Source organism: Lottia gigantea, assembly GCF_000327385.1.
Source record: "Lottia gigantea unplaced genomic scaffold LOTGIsca_50, whole genome shotgun sequence".
In the NCBI taxonomy this organism is placed as follows: domain Eukaryota; kingdom Metazoa; phylum Mollusca; class Gastropoda; family Lottiidae; genus Lottia; species Lottia gigantea.
The window spans coordinates 890,311-910,819 of record NW_008709716.1 but is presented as its reverse complement, the minus strand read 5'-3'; the positions used below and the strand labels follow the sequence as shown (position 1 = coordinate 910,819).

Here is a 20,509-nt window from a genome sequence, read left to right as displayed (position 1 = left end):
AAACAAATTTATGTATATAAAATAAAGACCGTGACAAATAAATTTTATTTTATTCGTTTTGTACAAGTGCAGGGTAAAACCTACAAAGATGATTTCAAAATCTGTATAAAATATTGTATATAGTCAGTTATCCCCCATTGCCCAGTAACCATAGGCTGCCTCAATGTCTGTCAATTAGTTATAGCTTGCATCGTTTAGGTTTCGCATATTGTGAGGAATACAAGTCCTGTCTTATCGCACAGCACAAGGTTTCAAGTCTAATAATGTCTCAGACGATTTGACTTGCATTTGATCTAGCCTTCTTTTATTTTGACAAAATCGACATCTAGATTTCAAAAGCTGTTAAATTCGAGGGAAGCAACCTTTTTTGAAAGGCTTATTTGTTCGTCTTTTTTTTTACGACACATATCTCTATTAAAGTGAATATTACTATGTCTCTATGGTGGGAAAAGGCAATAACAGAGAGTAGATTAACAATTTGTCATAGAAGAATTAACGATCAGTTACAACCATATATCATTTCATAGTCTTACTTTTTTTGATATAAGACAATTTAAAGTTTTCTCCTTGTAATTATATTATGCACATTATTATATAATTATAATATAACTATTGCGAACTACGCATATTTAAATTGTAAGACAATTCAAACACTGATTTTGGGGTTCCCCTATTAATTCGAGGGTGATATTTTGCTTCCTTGCTTAATACAACATCGAGATATAGTGGGCTTTTTTAAACTGTGAATATAACATCTCAAAATAGACGACTATTCTAGAATGCGAATATAACTGAATATGAAAGGGTATTATAGAATATAGCATAGAGAAATAGTTTAGAATGCAAACATAACAATAATTATGTAAGGTATTAAGCTTAAGTGCGACAGCATACACATTAATACTGTAAAAAAAGAACTAATGTGAATCTGTTACAGAAATATAGTGAGAATAGTGCTTCAGTATCGAAGTAACTGTGGGAAGTTAAGGATAGCAAGCATTGTTATGGAAATATTAATCAAAAGTGTTATCGTTGCTCAAATCTGGACCATGTTCATCCACTGCCTATTTGTATATTCACACTGTAGCTAGATCACCAAGTCTGAAAACTGCTCTAGTTGAAAACATCTCCTAATAAATACAGTTAATTGAAGGCAGTATGAACAATGTTCGTGTAATAGTTTAACACCAAACATGCTGCTTGGAATAATACTAGATATTTTAATTGGTTATTCAGAAGATTTGCAGGTTTTTCTACAGATAATAACAGGCACTGGTGAATGATGGGCCACATAATCACTAACACTGCCCAAAAATGTTCGTTTTATCTTTCCTAATCCTCGTGTTCCGGTGACTATCATACTAGCGCCTTCTTCGACGGCGGCTTTAATAATAGCTTCTCCAGGCTTTCCACCGCCTCGCTGTATTCTACCAGATATCTAAAATATAGGTTTAAATTTAAAAAGTATACAAAATTCATAATGTGACTTTCGTACGGTTACTTTTGCATTAGTGCCAATAACGACAACATTTATTTTGGATCCCTCAACAGTCCAAATGACTAAAATTAGCTACTTTGTATACTAGTTGTTTTCTCAGCGTTTAGGATGAAATCTTACATATATAGATACTCGGGAATGATGGATTTACTTACTCCTGATCGTTGCATAAGTTGACCAAACTTATCCTCAATAAATCTCATTCTTTCTGTTAATTCGACTATCATAGTCTTCGTTCTTCCTGGACCTGAAATAGAATTGCTATTTTGTATCAAGTCTGAACTTTATTTTTTACCTGGATGACATATGGATAGATTTACAATAACAAAATGAAAACATGTGGTAATCTATGCATAATCATAGTTGGTTAAGTTAAGTTGGTTGGTTCAGAGTTTGGATTTTCTGCTGGGATTTAAAGATGGAATACATGTATATATATATAATGTATGTATAACAGATTAACAGAGGTCGCCTTAATCGATTCAAACGCTGGGTGGATGATATCACCCGCCATTAATTTCGATGCTTCACATAAGAAAATACCACACCATAACATTTCATTTAATTCTGTGTCCCAAGTTCAATAGGAGTTAATGTTCTGATATAAAAATTATTTTTTTATATAAAGCAATATATTGATAATGTTTGCTCACATATTATTTGCCTTAGTTCAACGAGCAATAAAATACCTTCATTAATGTTGTTAATCGATGTGGAAATATTGAATAATAAATACATTTAGCAATTTAAAGATCAGTAATAACTTGAAACCAATTTAGTCTGTGTCATATTTAAACATTTGGAATTAAAGCCACAACATGAAATAGCTGGTAAATAATGGTGAAATATAGACAGTAAATACATTAGACGAACAGTTGTGATTAAACAGTGGACGGGTTTGTCACCTCTATACCTTTATATGAACGAACAAAACTCTTAAGACAATGCTTGAGTCAATTTAATCTTTCTTTTGACTTTATGAACTCGTCCAACCTTTTATGGGGAACTTGAGTTCATAATTCCGCCTAATCAGTATATATAATAATATAATCTAATAAAGTGGAATTATGGAATGTTTTCAAAGAAGGTACTTGAAATTCCTGTGATATCTCTGGTCACAGTTTCCTGACAAATAACGAATGATAAATACATAAATATCGATACATCCAATGATATCAACAAGAACACACTTAAGACAGACAGATAAAGGGTGAAGAGCTTCGGAATTTTAGTTCATTAAAACGATATGGACACGATGCAGACAAATCCTGTGCAGATTTTAGTTGATGGTAATTGCATACTTTAGGCCTTGACAATAACCACCACCTTCAAGAAATTGACCAGAAACAGCTATAATATCTCTTTAATTGAAATATCGATTGATTACTACTGTACGTGGGAAATGTTGTTTACAGAGGAAGAGAACAAAGTGATTAATTATTGCAGACTTTTAGACCTATTTATGCCTTCTTTGAATTATTCATTTACAATTCATTAAAAACGAATTGATCATGCTTAAAGAATTGACGTTTAGAACACTAAAATTGCATTTAGATTTATGTAAAATGCCTTTATAAATATCACTATACTAACTATACTTTATGTATCAGAGAGTGTCAATGTGTAGCTCTTAAAGATAGGAAAGATACTAACATTTCGTTTGTTACACAAATAAAATTGAAAAGAAATTCTTCCATAAATATCGAATCAGCCTCGAAAGTGACAGTTATAGTTAAACTAGTGCTCAGTGATCTAACTAGAAAGTAAAATATCGTGCATAAGAGCCATGCAAGCCTGCATTTCTTCAAAATTTAAGGTCACAGATAATTATTCTTTTTCAACTTATAATTTTTTAAAAATGCGTCTGAATCAAATGGCTAATATCATGCTTAGACTACCCATTTCCTGTAAATATTTCAATAATAATCCAAAAAACTCTATATGTGGACTCTAATAAAGGGATGGCAAACCAAATCGCATCAGAGTTTGATAATTGTAAATGAAGATAAGAGGTCTTGTTTTTGAGTCTGTGAACAAATTGTTATGTCAGTTTAGATTCAATTACACGGATGAATTGGAAAATTAAATTGGGCATACTAAAAATCCAACTTACGTCTGGTAATTTTTTAGATTGAATTATTGACAATGCTACTTCTTCTTATTTGATTGTTCTTCCCGGTTCTATATTACTGATATTTACGTGTTTGTATTCAATGAGGTATGAGCTAGATTCAGTATTTGCAGATCTGAATGACAACAAGTCTGTTGAAACGGAGAAGATGATCCAAAAGAAATTCTGACATGAAATTAAAAAAAACCCAATTGTACAGATAGTGTTGATGACTTACAATTCACTCTTTATATTTAGCAATACACGTATTAGGTCTTTCACTAGGCCTAAAATATACAATTACTCTTGGAATTGCCTTCAATAATATACAAAAAATAAACGACATAAAACAGATTTCAGCAGAATAATTAGCAACTTCCGTTATGGTAGCATGCTATATACCGGAAGTCATTAGCAATCTAGCGAGGAAGTCGACACATTTGGTGTAACTAACCAGAACTCAGAACGACTACACTTTACTTTTCATAGGTTACTGTCAAAACAAAAACATGATATTGCGTGATTTACCAAGCAACAGTAACTTAATATTCCAAACAGGAATTAGTTTGTCTCAAATATCGATAATTATGTACACAATGTCAATAACTGCATAATAAAAGTAATTATGAAATATTTTCCATAGGGTATATAATTAATAATATGTTATCTAATACGTTTGTATTTCATTTCCATAACGAGATTACGTAGGAGAATCAATGGATGAACCTTAAGTTCTCTATACAACGATTATCGTTATTAACATCTATCTATTTTTCCTTTATTATTGATGGCAGCAATCCATATCATGATAATGTAATACTGTTTGTTACCTCATCTAAGCCAGATTGATTGAAATCAATTTGTACATTGTTAGTCATTTTACTGAAAATTACATTGGTAAATGAGTGGACAGTTCATCTAGAAATATATTGTTAATAGATGCGACGATGAGTTTACAAATTGCTAAGCGTTCGCAATATATTTATGTATATACCTGAACCCTTTTTTTGTCGAATTTCTGAAATCGAATATATCAAACGTTGTTATATTGGCAAACGAATAAAAACATATTCCCTTATATAAATCTACGAGAATAACACCAAAGATCATAGATTTAAGATTAGTTTTGATCTCATGAAAAAAAGAAATGATCTCCTTTGTTCAATATTCCCAACCTGTGTAAGGTTTAGGCCTGTGATATTGGCCCACTAACTGAAAGACTTCCACTATGCGTTCGTAGAAAGATTTTTCAAGAATGGATAATTACAATTTATTAACTCAAGTTTTCTACACAGCTATAGACCGTGACTATATGTAATGCAATTACTGACATACATCTTAAATAAATTCTAAAATACAACATTTCTTGTAATAAAAGTGAAATAGTCGTTGTCGTGTCTATCAGCAGTAAAAAAAAACCGTCTTGAATTACAATTATTCAAATTGTGTGTGGTTTAATTAGGGGTCAAATTTAATTTGAACCAAAACATGAGAAGAAAGGCTAGAATAAACTACTTAATTATCTAAATTGTAAGAGTCTTCTACCACCTTATTTTAACCTGTGTTTCATGGCAAATGTCCCAAGCAGACATATTTACCGCTCGGGATCACCTGTTGCCATTTCTTGAGTGGTGTTTGTATTTACCCCTTTCTTAGAGTCCACAATTCTAATAATTAATTTGACGAATCGTACAAGATAAAAATATTGTATAAATTATAACTCACTAGCATCACGTAATTCCTGGTTATCATGTTCTGTGCAGTGTAATAAAACTAGGAAATTTTCTGGTCTGTGAACAAAATCTCGATACCCTGAAAAAAACAAAATAGACATGACAATTTAATATTGAACGAATGATTTATTATATTGTAATGGGGGTTAGTTAACAAGTGAATGTTTGATGGTAAGCAATCAATGGTGATCTCATCAAGTGTTTTCGTTTTGTTGTCCATAGATTTTTACCAATAATCATAACCAGAACATACAGATCTAAATCAAATTACAATACAATACTTAATCGACATTATATATTTCGATGCAGACGCAGAAAGAAACGAATATTACAAATGTTGATATGACCACAAAAGTTAAGTGTGTCTGTACTGCCAGATATATACTATCCTGATGATGATCACATCTTTACTGATAAAATCTCGACACATTTCAATTTGAAATAAAGTATTTTAAAAATTCAATTCCATCATAAAAAATCTACCAGCCTTAACCATTATATCCACAGCATCATTTTTTATCTATCGGTGGATTTCTCCATGTGGTTTGTTCCATTGGTAACAATATTTCCAGTTAATTTTCCGTATGGAAAGCACATGTTTTGCCCAGCATCATTAATATTGTGATATTTAAGTCTTTACACGAATTCGTCTCAAGCTGAAGGCTGTGATCAGCTTCTGACAGATCCTGTCTCTTTATACAGACTCAATATTGTCGTTTGGTCCACCGTATTGGTTACGAAATGACCAAGACCCCAGTAGCAACTAAAGTGACTAAAGTTTGACAGTCTGCTCACTTTTCATTTAAAGTAATTTTTCCATTTGCCTTTCAGAATTGGTTTTCTTGCAAAAATATTGTATATGGTAGGGACATTCATCCCAATGGACAATTAATCTAGACCTATACCTTAAACTATTCGTTCTGTAGACCCATTTACGAGGAGAAATGTTTATTGTTGGTCATCACAAAAATGTTTTTTACAAACGTCAATGTTGGTTTGCTTTCGTTTCATTATAGTTGGCAAAAGCGCTTATTTCGTGTTCACATGTCTAATTGATTTTTCTTGATAAGCTCTTAAAACGACTTCAACAATATCCATCCCATACTGATGAAAACATTGTAAGGTTATAATCGAGTTTAACTCATTGGAAATCAAATTATGTTGAGAGGAATAAGAGATAATCGAATACTTCTAGTGTATTATAATTTGTGGTATTATATCACCGACTTTCAACAGGGCTACAAGATGCATGGACGATAACAACTGTGTCAACCCCCGTAAAGGTGGATTTATATTTCTGACGCCCTCATACGATCAGGATCAGCGGTTGCCAGCATTCGTCAGCGCAAAGGTTTATTCTATCCACGTCAGCGCGTACTCGCCGTATATCGTCGCAAGTCGGCGTAACATTTTTCAGAGTTGTGTTAAGATATCACGGCGTGAATTTGCATACGCTGGAAAATGTTATAAATAGTATAAACCTATGCGCTGACGGCGTCAGAAGTATAATATAAATCCACTCAACAGACCTTAAAACGCGTTAGCTCCACTGTCCCATGTTACTGTAAACACGCGCAAAGACGCTCGCATTTTCAAGATTCGATTGTCTGTGTTGTCTAATAGCTTCTTGTGATTGGTTGAATCCCTGTCGTATACAAATTCACGACGTAAAAGTTCAACACAGTTGAAATTTGGAAAATGTTACACGGCGAGCACTCACTGACGTGAATAGTATACACCTGTATGCGCTGACACGCATGGTTGACGGCCAGGCCCGTAGCCAAGGGAGGGCTTAGGGGGGGCTTTGCCATCCCTAAATCAAATCTTGCCCCCCCCCCCCGTAACGAAAAATAAGGTTATGGCTTTCAGGGCTGCGTTATGCGAAATGGTTCAACAAAATACTAAGTATTCCTATCTGTAGGCCTACTTAAGAACTGTTTTTAAATATCTTTCTGTTTATACTTAGCTGAGGATGAAACCTGACATCATAGCTTTTTAAATTTAATTAAATTAGAATAGATAATTTGATACAATTGAGTTCGTTGAAAATCATAAAAAGTCTGCAGTAAAGCGTTATTGGTAACAAAATTATTGGTCTGATACTGGATTGTAATCTGTCTCGTCTCAAAATTCAAAAGATTTGATTGGTTGATTATAAATACTAAACTAATAGACATATAATATCATAATTTGTATTCATATGAATCAAACAACCAAACGTAGGAAAAATGGATACATATTTGATCATAAAAGACAAATTGCTTGATGGTTCCGACACTACTACGACTGACACTGGTATCAAAACCACAGCGGGCAACACAACGGATACAGTACCAAGATGCTCTGAAAAGACCAGGTGACATTGGAAAAGAAGGCGTTCCAAAGCAATCGAGAATAAAATTTCCAGCGAAGTCTGGTCGCCATTTAAGTTACAACTGGAATGATCGATTTCCATGGCTCGAGTATTCAGTGTCAAGGGACGCCCCTTTTTGATTTCTATGTCGAGTGTTTCACAATACATCTGCGAGTGCATAAAAATTCATCACTGAAGGCTACACAGATTGGAAGCATGCTGTAGGTGATACAAAAAAGCAGGACTCCAATCTTGTTCTTCAAAAACTATACGAGCAGAAATTGGCTTTCCTTAAATTATATGCACTGGCTGCAAGCGTTGCCACATTCGGTTCTAGTACCGCTGTGTGTGAAAGCAGCTTTTCAACTCTTACTCGCGTTGACTCACCACAACGACGATCTATGACTCAGCTTCGCCAGCGCAATCTTGTTCTTCTTGCCTTCAACAGGAAGCGTACCCAGAAAATTAACTTGGACGTATTTGTTCAACGTTTTGCCATAAAACGTATCCCACTACGTTTAAACTAAAACGGCAATAAAAATGTAACGTATTATAACTTGTGTGTTTTAACAAAAATAATCTCGAATCTAAAATACTCCATGAAAGTCCGTTTCCCGACGTTTAATCGTCTGTTAAGGTGCTTTGCTAAATTGCCCCCCTCGATTGCACGTTTGCCAGGAGTACTGGTCAATCTACGGGCCTGTTGACGGCGTCAGAAATATAAATCATCCTTAAATCTAATGATATCCACGCACTGCTCAGGACAGCCGAACTTAATAAAGTTAACAAAGGTAATTACTATGTCAATACGATATCCAAGGCAAGTTTTAATTTTAATAGTTAATAAGCTTGAAGAGAATACCTCATCGATCAGAATCCCATAAAGCATTCAAGTATATTAAACAACACTTGATTAGGCCATAGAATTCCACTAGTATCTATAGAATGTAAAAGACATAATCCCAGTGTATATAGACAAAGTGAATATTCTCATTTGAGAATGGTGAACCATGTTATAACTGTTTATAAAGAAAGTAATATGAAGATAACGTGACTTCATGCAATGTGAATAAAAGCGTCTGTTTTTCATTAACAAATTGGATTCCTTGGAATTAGATTTTATTGAATAAGTTTCCAATTCTTTATATTCATTTGTCTTTTGTCCATAACGGTTCTAGTCCAGAACAGGTCTAAGAAAGTTGTATTTCGTGCGTATATCAATACAATTTACTTCATCAAAAGATGACATTTGGAAGAGATTTTTAATTTCTTTTTAAAAATTTCATTAAATGAAATTGAGTATTACGTCCAAATATTCTATTATATTAAAATTTTCAATTTTAACAATTGTGGTAAAAAGGAAGAAAAGCAAAATTTCTTTTCCTCGGTTTGGAACACTGCTTTTTAAAGAAATAAAATTAATCAGATGCTGATAGATATATAACCGTCCCGCATCTTCACAATATCTAACTATTACGAACTTCATACTTATACCTTGAATTCCACCTTTCTGGTATCAGAGCCCTCGACAAAAAGGCTGTCAACTTTGTGGCTTAGTGTTCACAGACTTTCTGTTGAGGCCACTGAGAAAGTGATTATTGCAGTCAAAGTTCTTGAAGAAGTGACATTGTGAAGATGCCTGTCCTACAACCCAAAATAGACAAGTTTTGAAGACCAAAACATGTTCTCATGGTCTCACTTAAATCAAATATACGTAAAATCAGTTGACCTTGAAATGGTCTATTTTGGAATGAAATGTAAAACTTTATTAAAATATACTTTTAACGTTATTTTAGTCTTTAGTTAAATCGTTATGTTATTATTGAAGTCTGACGTTGAAAAAAGAACCCTTGAATGATATAAATCCCATTTGAAATGAATCTATTGTGATCAATCGATTTTAAATCTAAAATAGCTCTTATCTATTAACATTTCATTATCTTGATAGAATTCTAGGCAGGAAGATTTGAAGTGTTTTCCGGGAGAACATGTTGCCAGTCAGCTATAGGCTAGTAATTTTACCATAAAAGTAATTTAATTTAGACGACAATCCATTCTTTTTTGTCCAATATTAAACACATTTGTTATGTTCAACTGTAATTTCATTATAGATAACCAGTATGATGTAACATACAAAAGTTAATTAAACAAATTAATATGGAAAGATCCGATTCAAACCTACAATACAAATGTCGATTTGTAAAAGTACATTTGTCGAATTGTAATTTGTAGAAAATACATTTGTCAATTTGAGAAAGTTCAAATGTATATTAGTAATTTAGAGATTGATTTGTAAATGTTCATTTCAACCTCAATAGTCGATTTGTCAACTTTACAAGTGTAGAATTGTGTCAGCTCGATGTTGTGTGAAATGTCGATTTTACAAATGTAGATTTTACATTTGTCAATTTCGACAGAGAGTTCAAGCTCGTATGCAAATTAGTGGGTGGAGCTGACCTCTTACGGAAAGCTACGACTATAGATGAGAATTGACGGAATATATATCAGTTATCAGTTATTTATATTTTCCAATTGACAACTTCTCGACAATTATAGTTCTCACTTTTACTTTACTGGTTCCCCCTACACTTCAATGGATGCATCTTTATTCTAAATGGCACCGGAAGCGCTTTGATCTCTTCACAAAATATTTCATTTGGAAAATGTAGTCTGCATCAAATTAATAATTTCATTGAAGACCTTTATCAAAAGTTATTCAAGGATACTTGAGGTTAAAAAGTGTGTAAGTATCCACGATTAAAGTAATAATTACCAATTGAAACGAAATGTGTACTCAGTAAAAGTTAGACATCAGCCTAAAAGCTCGTGAAAAGCAATGTGTATTTAGTTGATTTTATCATGCTCAAGAGAACTGTTTACAGTAGAAATCGTTCTGTCTGAAATATCAAATCAATGAAAAAAGATGTCTTCGAAGGCTCGGTCCTTTAGGAGAAGAGAAAAAAAACATTCTTTAGAAATCTTGTCTCAGTATCTTGTCTATTCACTGAATAAATATCATTCCAAGGTCGTACATTATCAGTCTAACTGTTAAATATTAGCACCCAGAACGGTGCGACCTACAAATCCATTTCATCTACAACTGGATTGGCGAAATGTTATGCATAAAGTGTATGGCTGTTCCAGAATATTATGTGAGTGATCATAAGTGGCACGTGATGCAATCCAAATTTTTAAACTGCTTGAAAACCAAAACTGCCAACTTATTTTTATAGCAACTTGTCTGATGTTAGAAGTTGGTACGATGTCAGTGCTCCTTCCATCTAACATTATCAGACGACACAACATTTTCAATATTTATATTCATTCACAACGCATTCTTCGTTTTACTACTCAGGAGTATTCCTTTCGGTCTATAGAGTTAGTGAATAAGAACGTGCTTAAGGTCTTCATAGGCTCAAAAGTCTTAATTTAAATATGTAAAAATGTATAATTTAATACAGTGTAACTCCCTACAATTACGACCTATTTGGCTGGTTTATGCCCTAACCATAAACTGGTTTTGTATTGTAGAATTGACTACGTCACCATTCTCTTACACCACAACAGCTTAACCCAAACAGTTGAAGAAAAAATGGAATATAAAACACCATTTCATTTCATTCAACAGAACTACATATATTCGTCCTTTCATACATGATACCTATTTTTTATTACCTAGACTATGTTCATCATTGTCAACTATCTTACTTCATGTATTATTGATTGTTCTTTTATCTTTTGTTAGTGAGGTAAGATGATTCTATTGTGAATACCATTCTATAAGGTAGTCAATAATTGTGTCAGTCAGACAATATAGTCTCTGCCCTGTAACTTTTCAAAAAAGGTATAGTTAGTCAGTAACCTAGTATCAAAAAGTTGGAAAGCAACTATCTCTCAGATCAGGTAGTGTATAATCCGAAGATCGAAGATCGCAGACCTGTATAATCCGAAGATCGCAGACCCCAACTATAATCCGCAGACCCCCTATACTATATTCGGCAGACCCAACTATAATCCGCAGACCCCCTATACTCCGCAGACCCCCTATACTATATTCGGCAGACCCAACTATATTCGGCAAACCCCCTATACTATATTCGGCAGACCCCAACTATATTCGGCAGACCCCCTATACTATATTCGGCAGACCCAACTATAATCCGCAGACCTCCTATACTATATTCGGCAGACCCCAACTATATTCGGCAGACCCCCTATACTATATTCGGCAGACCCAACTATAATCCGCAGACCTCCTATACAATATTCGGCAGACCCCAACTATATTCGGCAGACCCCCTATACTATATTCGGCAGCCCCCCCCCCCCCTTCATTTTTTTTAAATCTTCACACTTTCAGAATTTCTTTCTTATTTACAACATTAGGTGCCTGAATGGTTAACATGTAGTACAATGTTTCAAGGTCACAGTAAGTTGACTTCACGTCCAAGGCTTTGAATTCGATTGATCTTTGACTTCAAAGGACTGACTCTACTATAACGAAAATTTCATCAGCTGGTTCATATATTGCCCTTAGTCACTGGGCTTTATAGAATATAAGCTCCTTTCACACACTCTGTGCATGTATTACATAAATTAAATGATATATTCTTCAGTTGTAAATTTGATTCTCTTGAGAGAGGGTTTCCAATATTTCATACATGTTTAGAATTCCTTCCCGAATTTCTGTAAAGGAGGATAAGGAACTGAGTAAATTTTCAAATTTTAAATGGAAAGACATTTCAAATTTAGAAGAAACTGGTAGTTGTGCCTTTGGCACGGTGTTTAAGGCATCGCATGACGAGAACGTTGTAGTTACGGCTAATATTAGAGATCGACTACTTGAGTCACATATTAAGACATTAAACGAACAGCTTAACTACATTTTGTAGTTACTAATTACATTAATGAGTGCCTTAGAATAGGATCATGTAGAATTATTTTGCATTTTGTTATTTTGTGACTATGTCCATTGAATAAAACAGTTTTTGTTTTTGGTTTATTGTAATCAAACGGTCTCTTTGAAAGTTACACTAAAGCTCGGCAACAGATTATGGTTTTTGGAAACTGTACAATTTTGAACCCTCCTCATTTCCAACATCCAAGGATGTCAACCCAAAGCGATGGAGAAACGAGAGTGGGGAGGGAGGCATAGTATGGAAATGCCCAAATTGTGATGGATGGCATGTTGCCACTAAATACGCTACTGGCCCAAAATTCCAAAAGCAGTTTTTGATATACTTTGCAAGTAAAAACGTAATAGGTGGAGATTACAATGTTTTGTACATACCTCTGGATGTCTAGATGATTTCATCCCTAAGTCTAATTATCGACGCATATCCAAACATTGCTTCAAAAAATAGCTTCAAAGAATGAAAAAGTAGGCCCCTATATGGGGTCTGCCGAATATAGTATAGGGGTCTGCGGATTATAGTTGGGTCTGCCGAATATAGTATAGGGGGTCTGCCGAATATAGTTGGGTCTGCCGAATATAGTATAGGGGGTCTGCCGAATATAGTTGGGTCTGCCGAATATAGTATAGGGGGTTCTGCCGAATATAGTTGGGGTCTGCCGAATATAGTATAGGGGGTCTGCTGAATATAGTTGGGTCTGCCGAATATAGTATAGGGGGTCTGCAGATTATAGTTGGGGTCTGCCGAATATAGTATAGGGGGTCTGCGGATTATAGTTGGGTCTGCCGAATATAGTATAGGGGGTCTGCGAATTATAGTTGGGGTCTGCGATCTTCGGATTATACAGGTCTGCGATCTTCGATCTTCGGATTATACACTACCCTCAGATCATCCCTAACACGCGAATATGGATGAGCAATGAAATCAAACGTAGAAATGACAAAAATCTTTGTTTAATTGAGAAGGTCAACCTTTAAATGTCAAAAATCAGTAAGGCAGTTATTGAAGAAAATGCCTAGTATAGATAATGTTAAAATAAAAGGTCATGCATAATTTAATTTTTTTTTTCAGTGGTGAATCCTGTTCGTGTTTTAATACTATTTAAATCAACCATCAACCACTATAATATCATATAGTTGATTAGCCAACTAAGTATGTAGAATGGATCCTTGAGAAAAGACTATCTGGAAAATGATACCAAATCCCTAGTAACAGTCAGTACTAAGATTCATTCTATGAAATGGAACAGACCATAAACACCGCATCAAAATATCTTTGTGAAGCAAATGAGACAAAGTCTTCATGATTAGCTAGTTGGATTTATAAATTTTACAAACGTTTAGGGAAAAATCATGATCAATTTGAGCGAAGTGAATTGAGTTTTTAAACTTGAGTTATGCTATCAATCCCGTGAGAATGTTTTACATATAAAGTTTTCAGTCAATAAAAACAATATAGTTCACGGGGAATGTCTGATTAAACTTTGTAAAGTGAAGTCTTATGGATGCTGATAAGTTCCAACTAAGAACTCCTGCATTTATTTGTTATTGAAAAAAATTCCATACTCACGGAAAAGACCAACATCGTTTAGAAAGCATACTGGTTTTTTTTTTTCAATTATGAGCATATTTTCAATCCAGAGCAAAAATATGAAAATAGGCCAATCACATTTCGGCTCTATGTAGACCCCGTGTTGAAAAGATTTCTATCTGCTCAGAATAAACCTTCTTCCAGAAGAAAATAGGTCAACTGTAGATTGAAGTCAATAATAAACTGTTCCTTGACAAAATGATCGATTTGGTAATAAGGCTATGATTCTATATTGTCTGGGCCATTATAAGTAATAACCCAAGAATAAATACTCCATCATTCATATCACCGACGTTCGCCATCATTTTTAATATAGTATCTCTACTCATGCACGATTGCGGTACGTGGTGTATAATTGTAAGACAAAATCTTGTTCTGACACATAAATAAGACCGATTTAATGTATCGTTTACAAAGATAGTCCCCTCATTCAAAATGCACGCTTCTTCCGTTCCCTTCTACTTGTTGGACTGCAATTGTTCGAAAATTATGAAGTTTCTCTGACCTCCACTAACTAAGTAAGTCACAATGATAAATAATTACGGTTGATCTGTTAAGAAATTATTTCGTTCGTTCAGATGGGACCATAACTCAAACTGTGTGCCACAGCCTGTGCTTGTTTAAGATCCTTTGACAGTTGTAAATAAAAAACATCAGGGCCAATGCCACTTTCCTGACAAAATTTCGTCAGTGCTCACTGCATGGCATTGTCCGTCTTTATTTGCCAAATCTAAGACTCGGAGCAAATGTATACTAGTGTCCATAGTTTCTGGGTTGTTCGTTCCGCCTATATAATCAGTGATCTGTATGACATATTGTAATAAAACATATTGGTGATCCCAGACAATATCAGAAACCAGATTGTGTAGTACTTACTGATTTCATACCATTCCAATCTAGTTAAATACCATCAAACTGTATCAGACTGTAATAGCTCTAGACTTGACCTTCTGATGTAAATAATATGTGTGATGAAATGTGCCTTTTTCATTTTGATATTGCGTCAGTAATACACACCAACAAACATTCCGTCATGATGCCTTCTTATTATAAACAACTTACTCAAATCTTATGCCTAATATTTTCATTTCGCTCCCCGACGATCTGACTAATATCATTGAAAGTCATCACATTTGGACCCAATATCATTCTAATTGTGTAAATTTATACGGTTCAAAACCACCATCAGTTTTATGAAATTCTTTTAATGTATAAAATTTAAAAACTCAAGAATTCGTATTTATTTTGTTGCCTATATAAATAAGATATGAAACCTTTGAAGGTTTGTTTTATCTATGTGATGAGAAATGAAACCCTTGGAAATTACTTTGGTTAATATAATGCATACATTTTAGACGATACTTCATCGTACATAGTAATATTATGAGAAGATTACTTTTGAATTAGCCGCAGGTGTGAAATTTGTTTACTTATTAGAGAGTAATATTCTGTATCAGTAAACGAATTTCAACATTACGGCAGTGTAAAGTGTGCCTCAGTATAAATCAAATAAATATTCATCTAGAATTATCTGTCAGATTGCATTATATTTATTCAGATGAATAACACGAACAACCATGATTCTGATAATTTTATGAAATCCATCCGTAGAACTCAAACACACGCAATTTCTTTCCATTCCGAAAACCATTTTAAGTCATTTGAAGTTTTCAGTCCAGAAGCGTTAGATAGTTTAACACACACTGTAAAATCTAATTGTTGATGTCAGGTTTTCCAACGTTTTCAATATTTTACTGTTATATACAGACATCTAATATTAAGTCAGTGCAGTGGCCAGCTTCTTCAGCTTTTCTAGACCGCTTATTTAAAGTAAACTACCCACTCTTCAATTCTTCCCCATAAACATTTCATCATCATTTCAATAAGCAGAGGTCGATTTATATCTCATTCATTGGAGAACAAAAATTATCAACTGTAATGAAAGCATCTGTTACACACCTATATAGTATGGTTATCAAGTTGTTTATACATCCGATAAAAATTTACCACCGGATGTACTTTCAAATGGTGGAATGTTTTATCAGGTGCAAAAAGAATATTGTGATATATATCAGAAGTTAAAAAATAAATAGTCGCAATATGTAAGTAGTCTGTAGCAAGAGACGATTACAATGAATATCCTTGATACCAGCAAATAATACGTGCAATATTGAAGGTTACATCAAGTCTTAATGCATTAATATGAAGAGTCTGAACTATATTTACATAAAACTTTCAAGTCTCTAGTTGGAACATAAATGTGGTTTGGTATTGTGAAGAATTATTGTCAAGTGGTTTTATCTTCAATGACAAGGAATTATTTACCATTAACACCAATTTGCTCAACGTCAGAATACACAAATGTGCCATACCATTTCTTTTATCAGTGGGAGATAAAATCTTTCAAGAAATTCTATTGCCATTGGAGATATACTTTAAAGGGTAAACTCAGCTTGAATCATATGTTGATCTGTATTGTAATGTGGCGTGCATATTGCTGCTAGATCTGCTTTTCAAGCCAAAAAACATGGCCTTTCATGACCCTTGATTTGAAAGACGCCTTCTGAATATACACTGCTGTATGTTCAAATGTTATGGGGATCAATTATATGTACTTTAAATCGTCAATAACACCAAGCTTCTGAATGTTTCCTAAACATTTGTAACGTTTATCTGCAATGTTTGGTTCATCCTTTACTCAATATAACTCCTTAATTCGATAATAGTGAATTATTTGATCCTTTGAATTGTAGATTCCAGTCACAAATTTCTGGTTATGATGATGATGCTTTCAGGTTGAATGAAGAATAAACGTTTTCATACGCCCACACATTAATGTGGGCGTATATAGCCGTCGCCCCTGTCTGTCTGTCCAAAATTGTTGTGAGATACGATGGAGAGCTGGTTTCTTAAAGGATTTTGACGAAACTTGGCGTGAGTGTTCATAATCACCCGCGGTTAAACCCTATTGAAAATCAGACCAATCGAAAAATAGTTAATATGAGTTATTGCCCTTGTTCTTGAAAATGCGTTCAATTTATTGTGAACACAATAGAGAGCTAGTTTCTTGATGGATGTTGATGAAATTGGTGTAAGCGTTTGTAATCACTCTATTGAGTTCTTGCCCTTGTTCTTGAAAACGCGTTAAATATCTAATTGAAAATGTGTTGTGGTCACAATAGAGAACTGGTTTCTAAAGGTATTTTGATAAAATTAGGCGTCAGTGTTTGATATCACCTAAGGATAAACCCTATTGAAAATCAGACAAATTGAAAAATATTTGATGAGAGTTATTGGCCTACTCGTTCAATTTTTAACTTTAACAATTCTTGACAGATTTAGACGAAATGTTGTAAAATTGTTAATTATCTCCCAATGATGTATCCTATTGATACTAAAAAAAACCTAAAATTTAATATGAGTTATTGCCCTTGTTCTTGAAATCACATGCAAGGCACAATTCTCAGCAAATTTTGAAGAAATACCCGAACCTTATTGAAAAGCAGAAAATCGAAAAATATTTGAAATGGGTTATTGCCCTTGTTTTTAAAAAATGACAAAATTCTGCACTGATATAGCCGAAACTTAAAAAAAAGTCTTTAAATAAAGCTTGTGCAGTATGAAATGTTACTCCCGAAATATTTCATTTATTGATAGCTCTTGTCAACCGTCCAGATGACTTGACTGCCATTACAATGGTGGGCGTATAACGATGGGCCATCGCCATTTTCATATATATCATCTGCAAGTACTTAACACATAATGTGTATTACCTTTACATTAGACAGTTGGTATTTCTACATCATGTCTACTTATATATACATACATCATATATTACTCTTTGATTAAATCTTACTACGTGATCTTATCGGCATTCTTATTTTTCACGTGTCAATGGTATTCTGAAGCCAAAAGGGAAATGTCAGCCTATGTTCTTATTATGATAAAATTCGAAATCTTTGAGATGCATGATAGCTGGCTTCATTAACAACTAAGGATGTTTATTGAGTAATTTTTATTTTAGAACTGTCGTCATAGGTTATATGCTTACAGTAGCCTACGTCCGTACTGATTGTGTGATACCCTACAATTTATATAATTGCGAAAAACCATCCGTTCACAAGTTAAAAGTGACAGCCAATATACACCATAACAATATGTTAAAAGCAAAAGTGCAAGTTATCTTTTTTACATCCGTTTGCTCAATTTGTTTCATTTTCGACCGAAAACAAGTTTTTCTACAGTATTTTCATTTTGAATTTTCTGGTCCAGATATTTTAGCACAGTTTGTGAATAACAACTTAATGATTTAATAATTAAAAACTCATTAAACAAGAGAAATTGTGTCAAGTGTTGTTTCGTGAGCCAAAATGACTGTGTTGTTAAAACAAGGTAACTAATTTTCTTACAAGATAACGATCTTAATATAATAAAACAGTCTATATTGATATAGTACATTATAAATACAAGATGTAAAAGTCATAATATACATGTATTTCCCGAGTTTAATATTAGCAATAATTAGCACCAGAAATAAGATCAAATATATTACTTCCCCTCTATGTACACTATGTGATAAAGAAATAGACAGCTTAGAACATAACCTCTTTAACTGCAATAACATCCATCATTTCTATAAGAACCAATGTCGCTTCTAAATCAAAACTTCAAACCCAAAACCAAAAACCTAGGACAATTCTTAATTAGTGTAGATAACGAAGCTGCTCTTATGAACAATAATACAGAAAAACACCAAACGAATAGACCAGGAGCCCAGAGGGGTCAGCCTAGCTGAAAAACTAACCAATTCTTATATGTATCACTATTCTCCATGGACATTCCCTTTAAAGGAAATGGACGTCTGCCGGGCATGTATTGGTGGGTGTATCCAGGAGAGGTCAAAGAAGAGTACCATTAAGATAGGCTAGTTCAGCTTGTCAAATAACTAATAGAAACTAGTACCAAAGTGGTCAGCATACAGCCATATACTATAAATGACTTTTGCCAGACATTTCCAGTGGTGGACTGTGTCCGCCAGACAATGATATCCGATACAAGAAAATTGAGCTAAATCAGCTTAGGAGCTAACTGCATGAAACCTTTTGTAAAATCTTCGTCTTTAACATGTGAATCAAGAATGACCACTGCCAGACATTTTCTGTGGTGGAAAGCCCCTGCCAGACGACCCCATGTGACCCCACCCTCTAAAATGACCTAGGTTAGCCCATGAGCTAACTGCATGAAACCTTTTGTGAAATGTTCGTCATTGTTTCATGTATCGAGAATGACCACTGCCAGACATTTCCTGTGGTGGAAAGCCCCTGCCAGACGCCTCAAGTGACCCCTACCCATAAAATGACCTAGGTTAGCCCATGAGCTAACTGGATGAAACCTTTTGTAAAATGTTCGTCATTGTTTTTCGTGTATCAAGAATGACCACTGCCAGACATTTTCTGTGGTGGAAAGCCCCTGCCAGATGCCCCAAGTGACCCCTACCCATAAAATGACCTAGGTTAGCCCATGAGCTAACTGGATGAAACCTTTTGTAAAATGTTCGTCATTGTTTCGTGTATCAATAATGACCACTGCCAGACATTTTCTGTGGTGGAAAACCCCTGCCAGACGCCATAAGTGACCCCAACCCCAAACACTAACAAGTTTAAATTATGTTTATGAATATACTGAATATATCAAAAAAGTTATCACATTCACTAGCATGGATTAACTAAACCTTTTTGATATACTAATTGGATACTCTTTTTTTTTTTAATGTGAGCGTTCTGATATAATGTCTTTCTATTCATTAACATTATGGGAAAATGTAAAGTTGTAAGTAATAAGTATAGTGCTTCTATTCTTCATCTTGGTCTGAATCTGAATCCTCAGTCCACGGTTCATCATCCGAATCACTCAATTGAACAGTTTCGGACCCACTACCAGTGATAATCGTTGTTTCATCAGTGTCATTGTCTACCACTCTGTTGCCACCTTGAGAACAGACTACCAGGAATCGCATGCCCATGGAACCAGATTGGTTTCAGGAGTGTGTCATTGACAAACCATCTCCTGGACAAGCTTTTGTAGCAAGGGTCCACAACACTGTAACATATTGCAACCGGCTGATCTTCATCTCTAGCGTTTTACGAGTGGGTGGAAGCAATGCACAGTCGATACGTTTGACGTTTGCCAGCGGATTATCCTGAAAGACAATTAAATATGTCATTAGAAATAAGCATTTCATGACTGCTATGACAATAAGTCTAAATTTAGCTGGCAGGTAATTATATCAATTTCAGTTAATACCTTTTGAAC

General features: G+C 34.2%; 1 protein-coding gene across 1 annotated transcript in view; it reads right to left on the bottom strand.

Moving 5' to 3' along the window:
* Positions 1-26: 26 nt before the first annotated feature.
* Positions 27-20,509, bottom strand: part of LOTGIDRAFT_165237 (hypothetical protein) — a 35,791-nt gene continuing 15,308 nt past the window's right edge. Inside the window, exons 2-4 of the mRNA XM_009062241.1 lie at positions 5,334-5,420; positions 1,654-1,745; positions 27-1,438 (exon numbers count right to left, since the gene is read on the bottom strand). Coding sequence (XP_009060489.1) covers positions 1,229-1,438; positions 1,654-1,745; positions 5,334-5,420 — 389 coding nt within the window. The 3' untranslated portion in view covers positions 27-1,228. The remainder of the gene's footprint in view (positions 1,439-1,653; positions 1,746-5,333; positions 5,421-20,509) is intronic.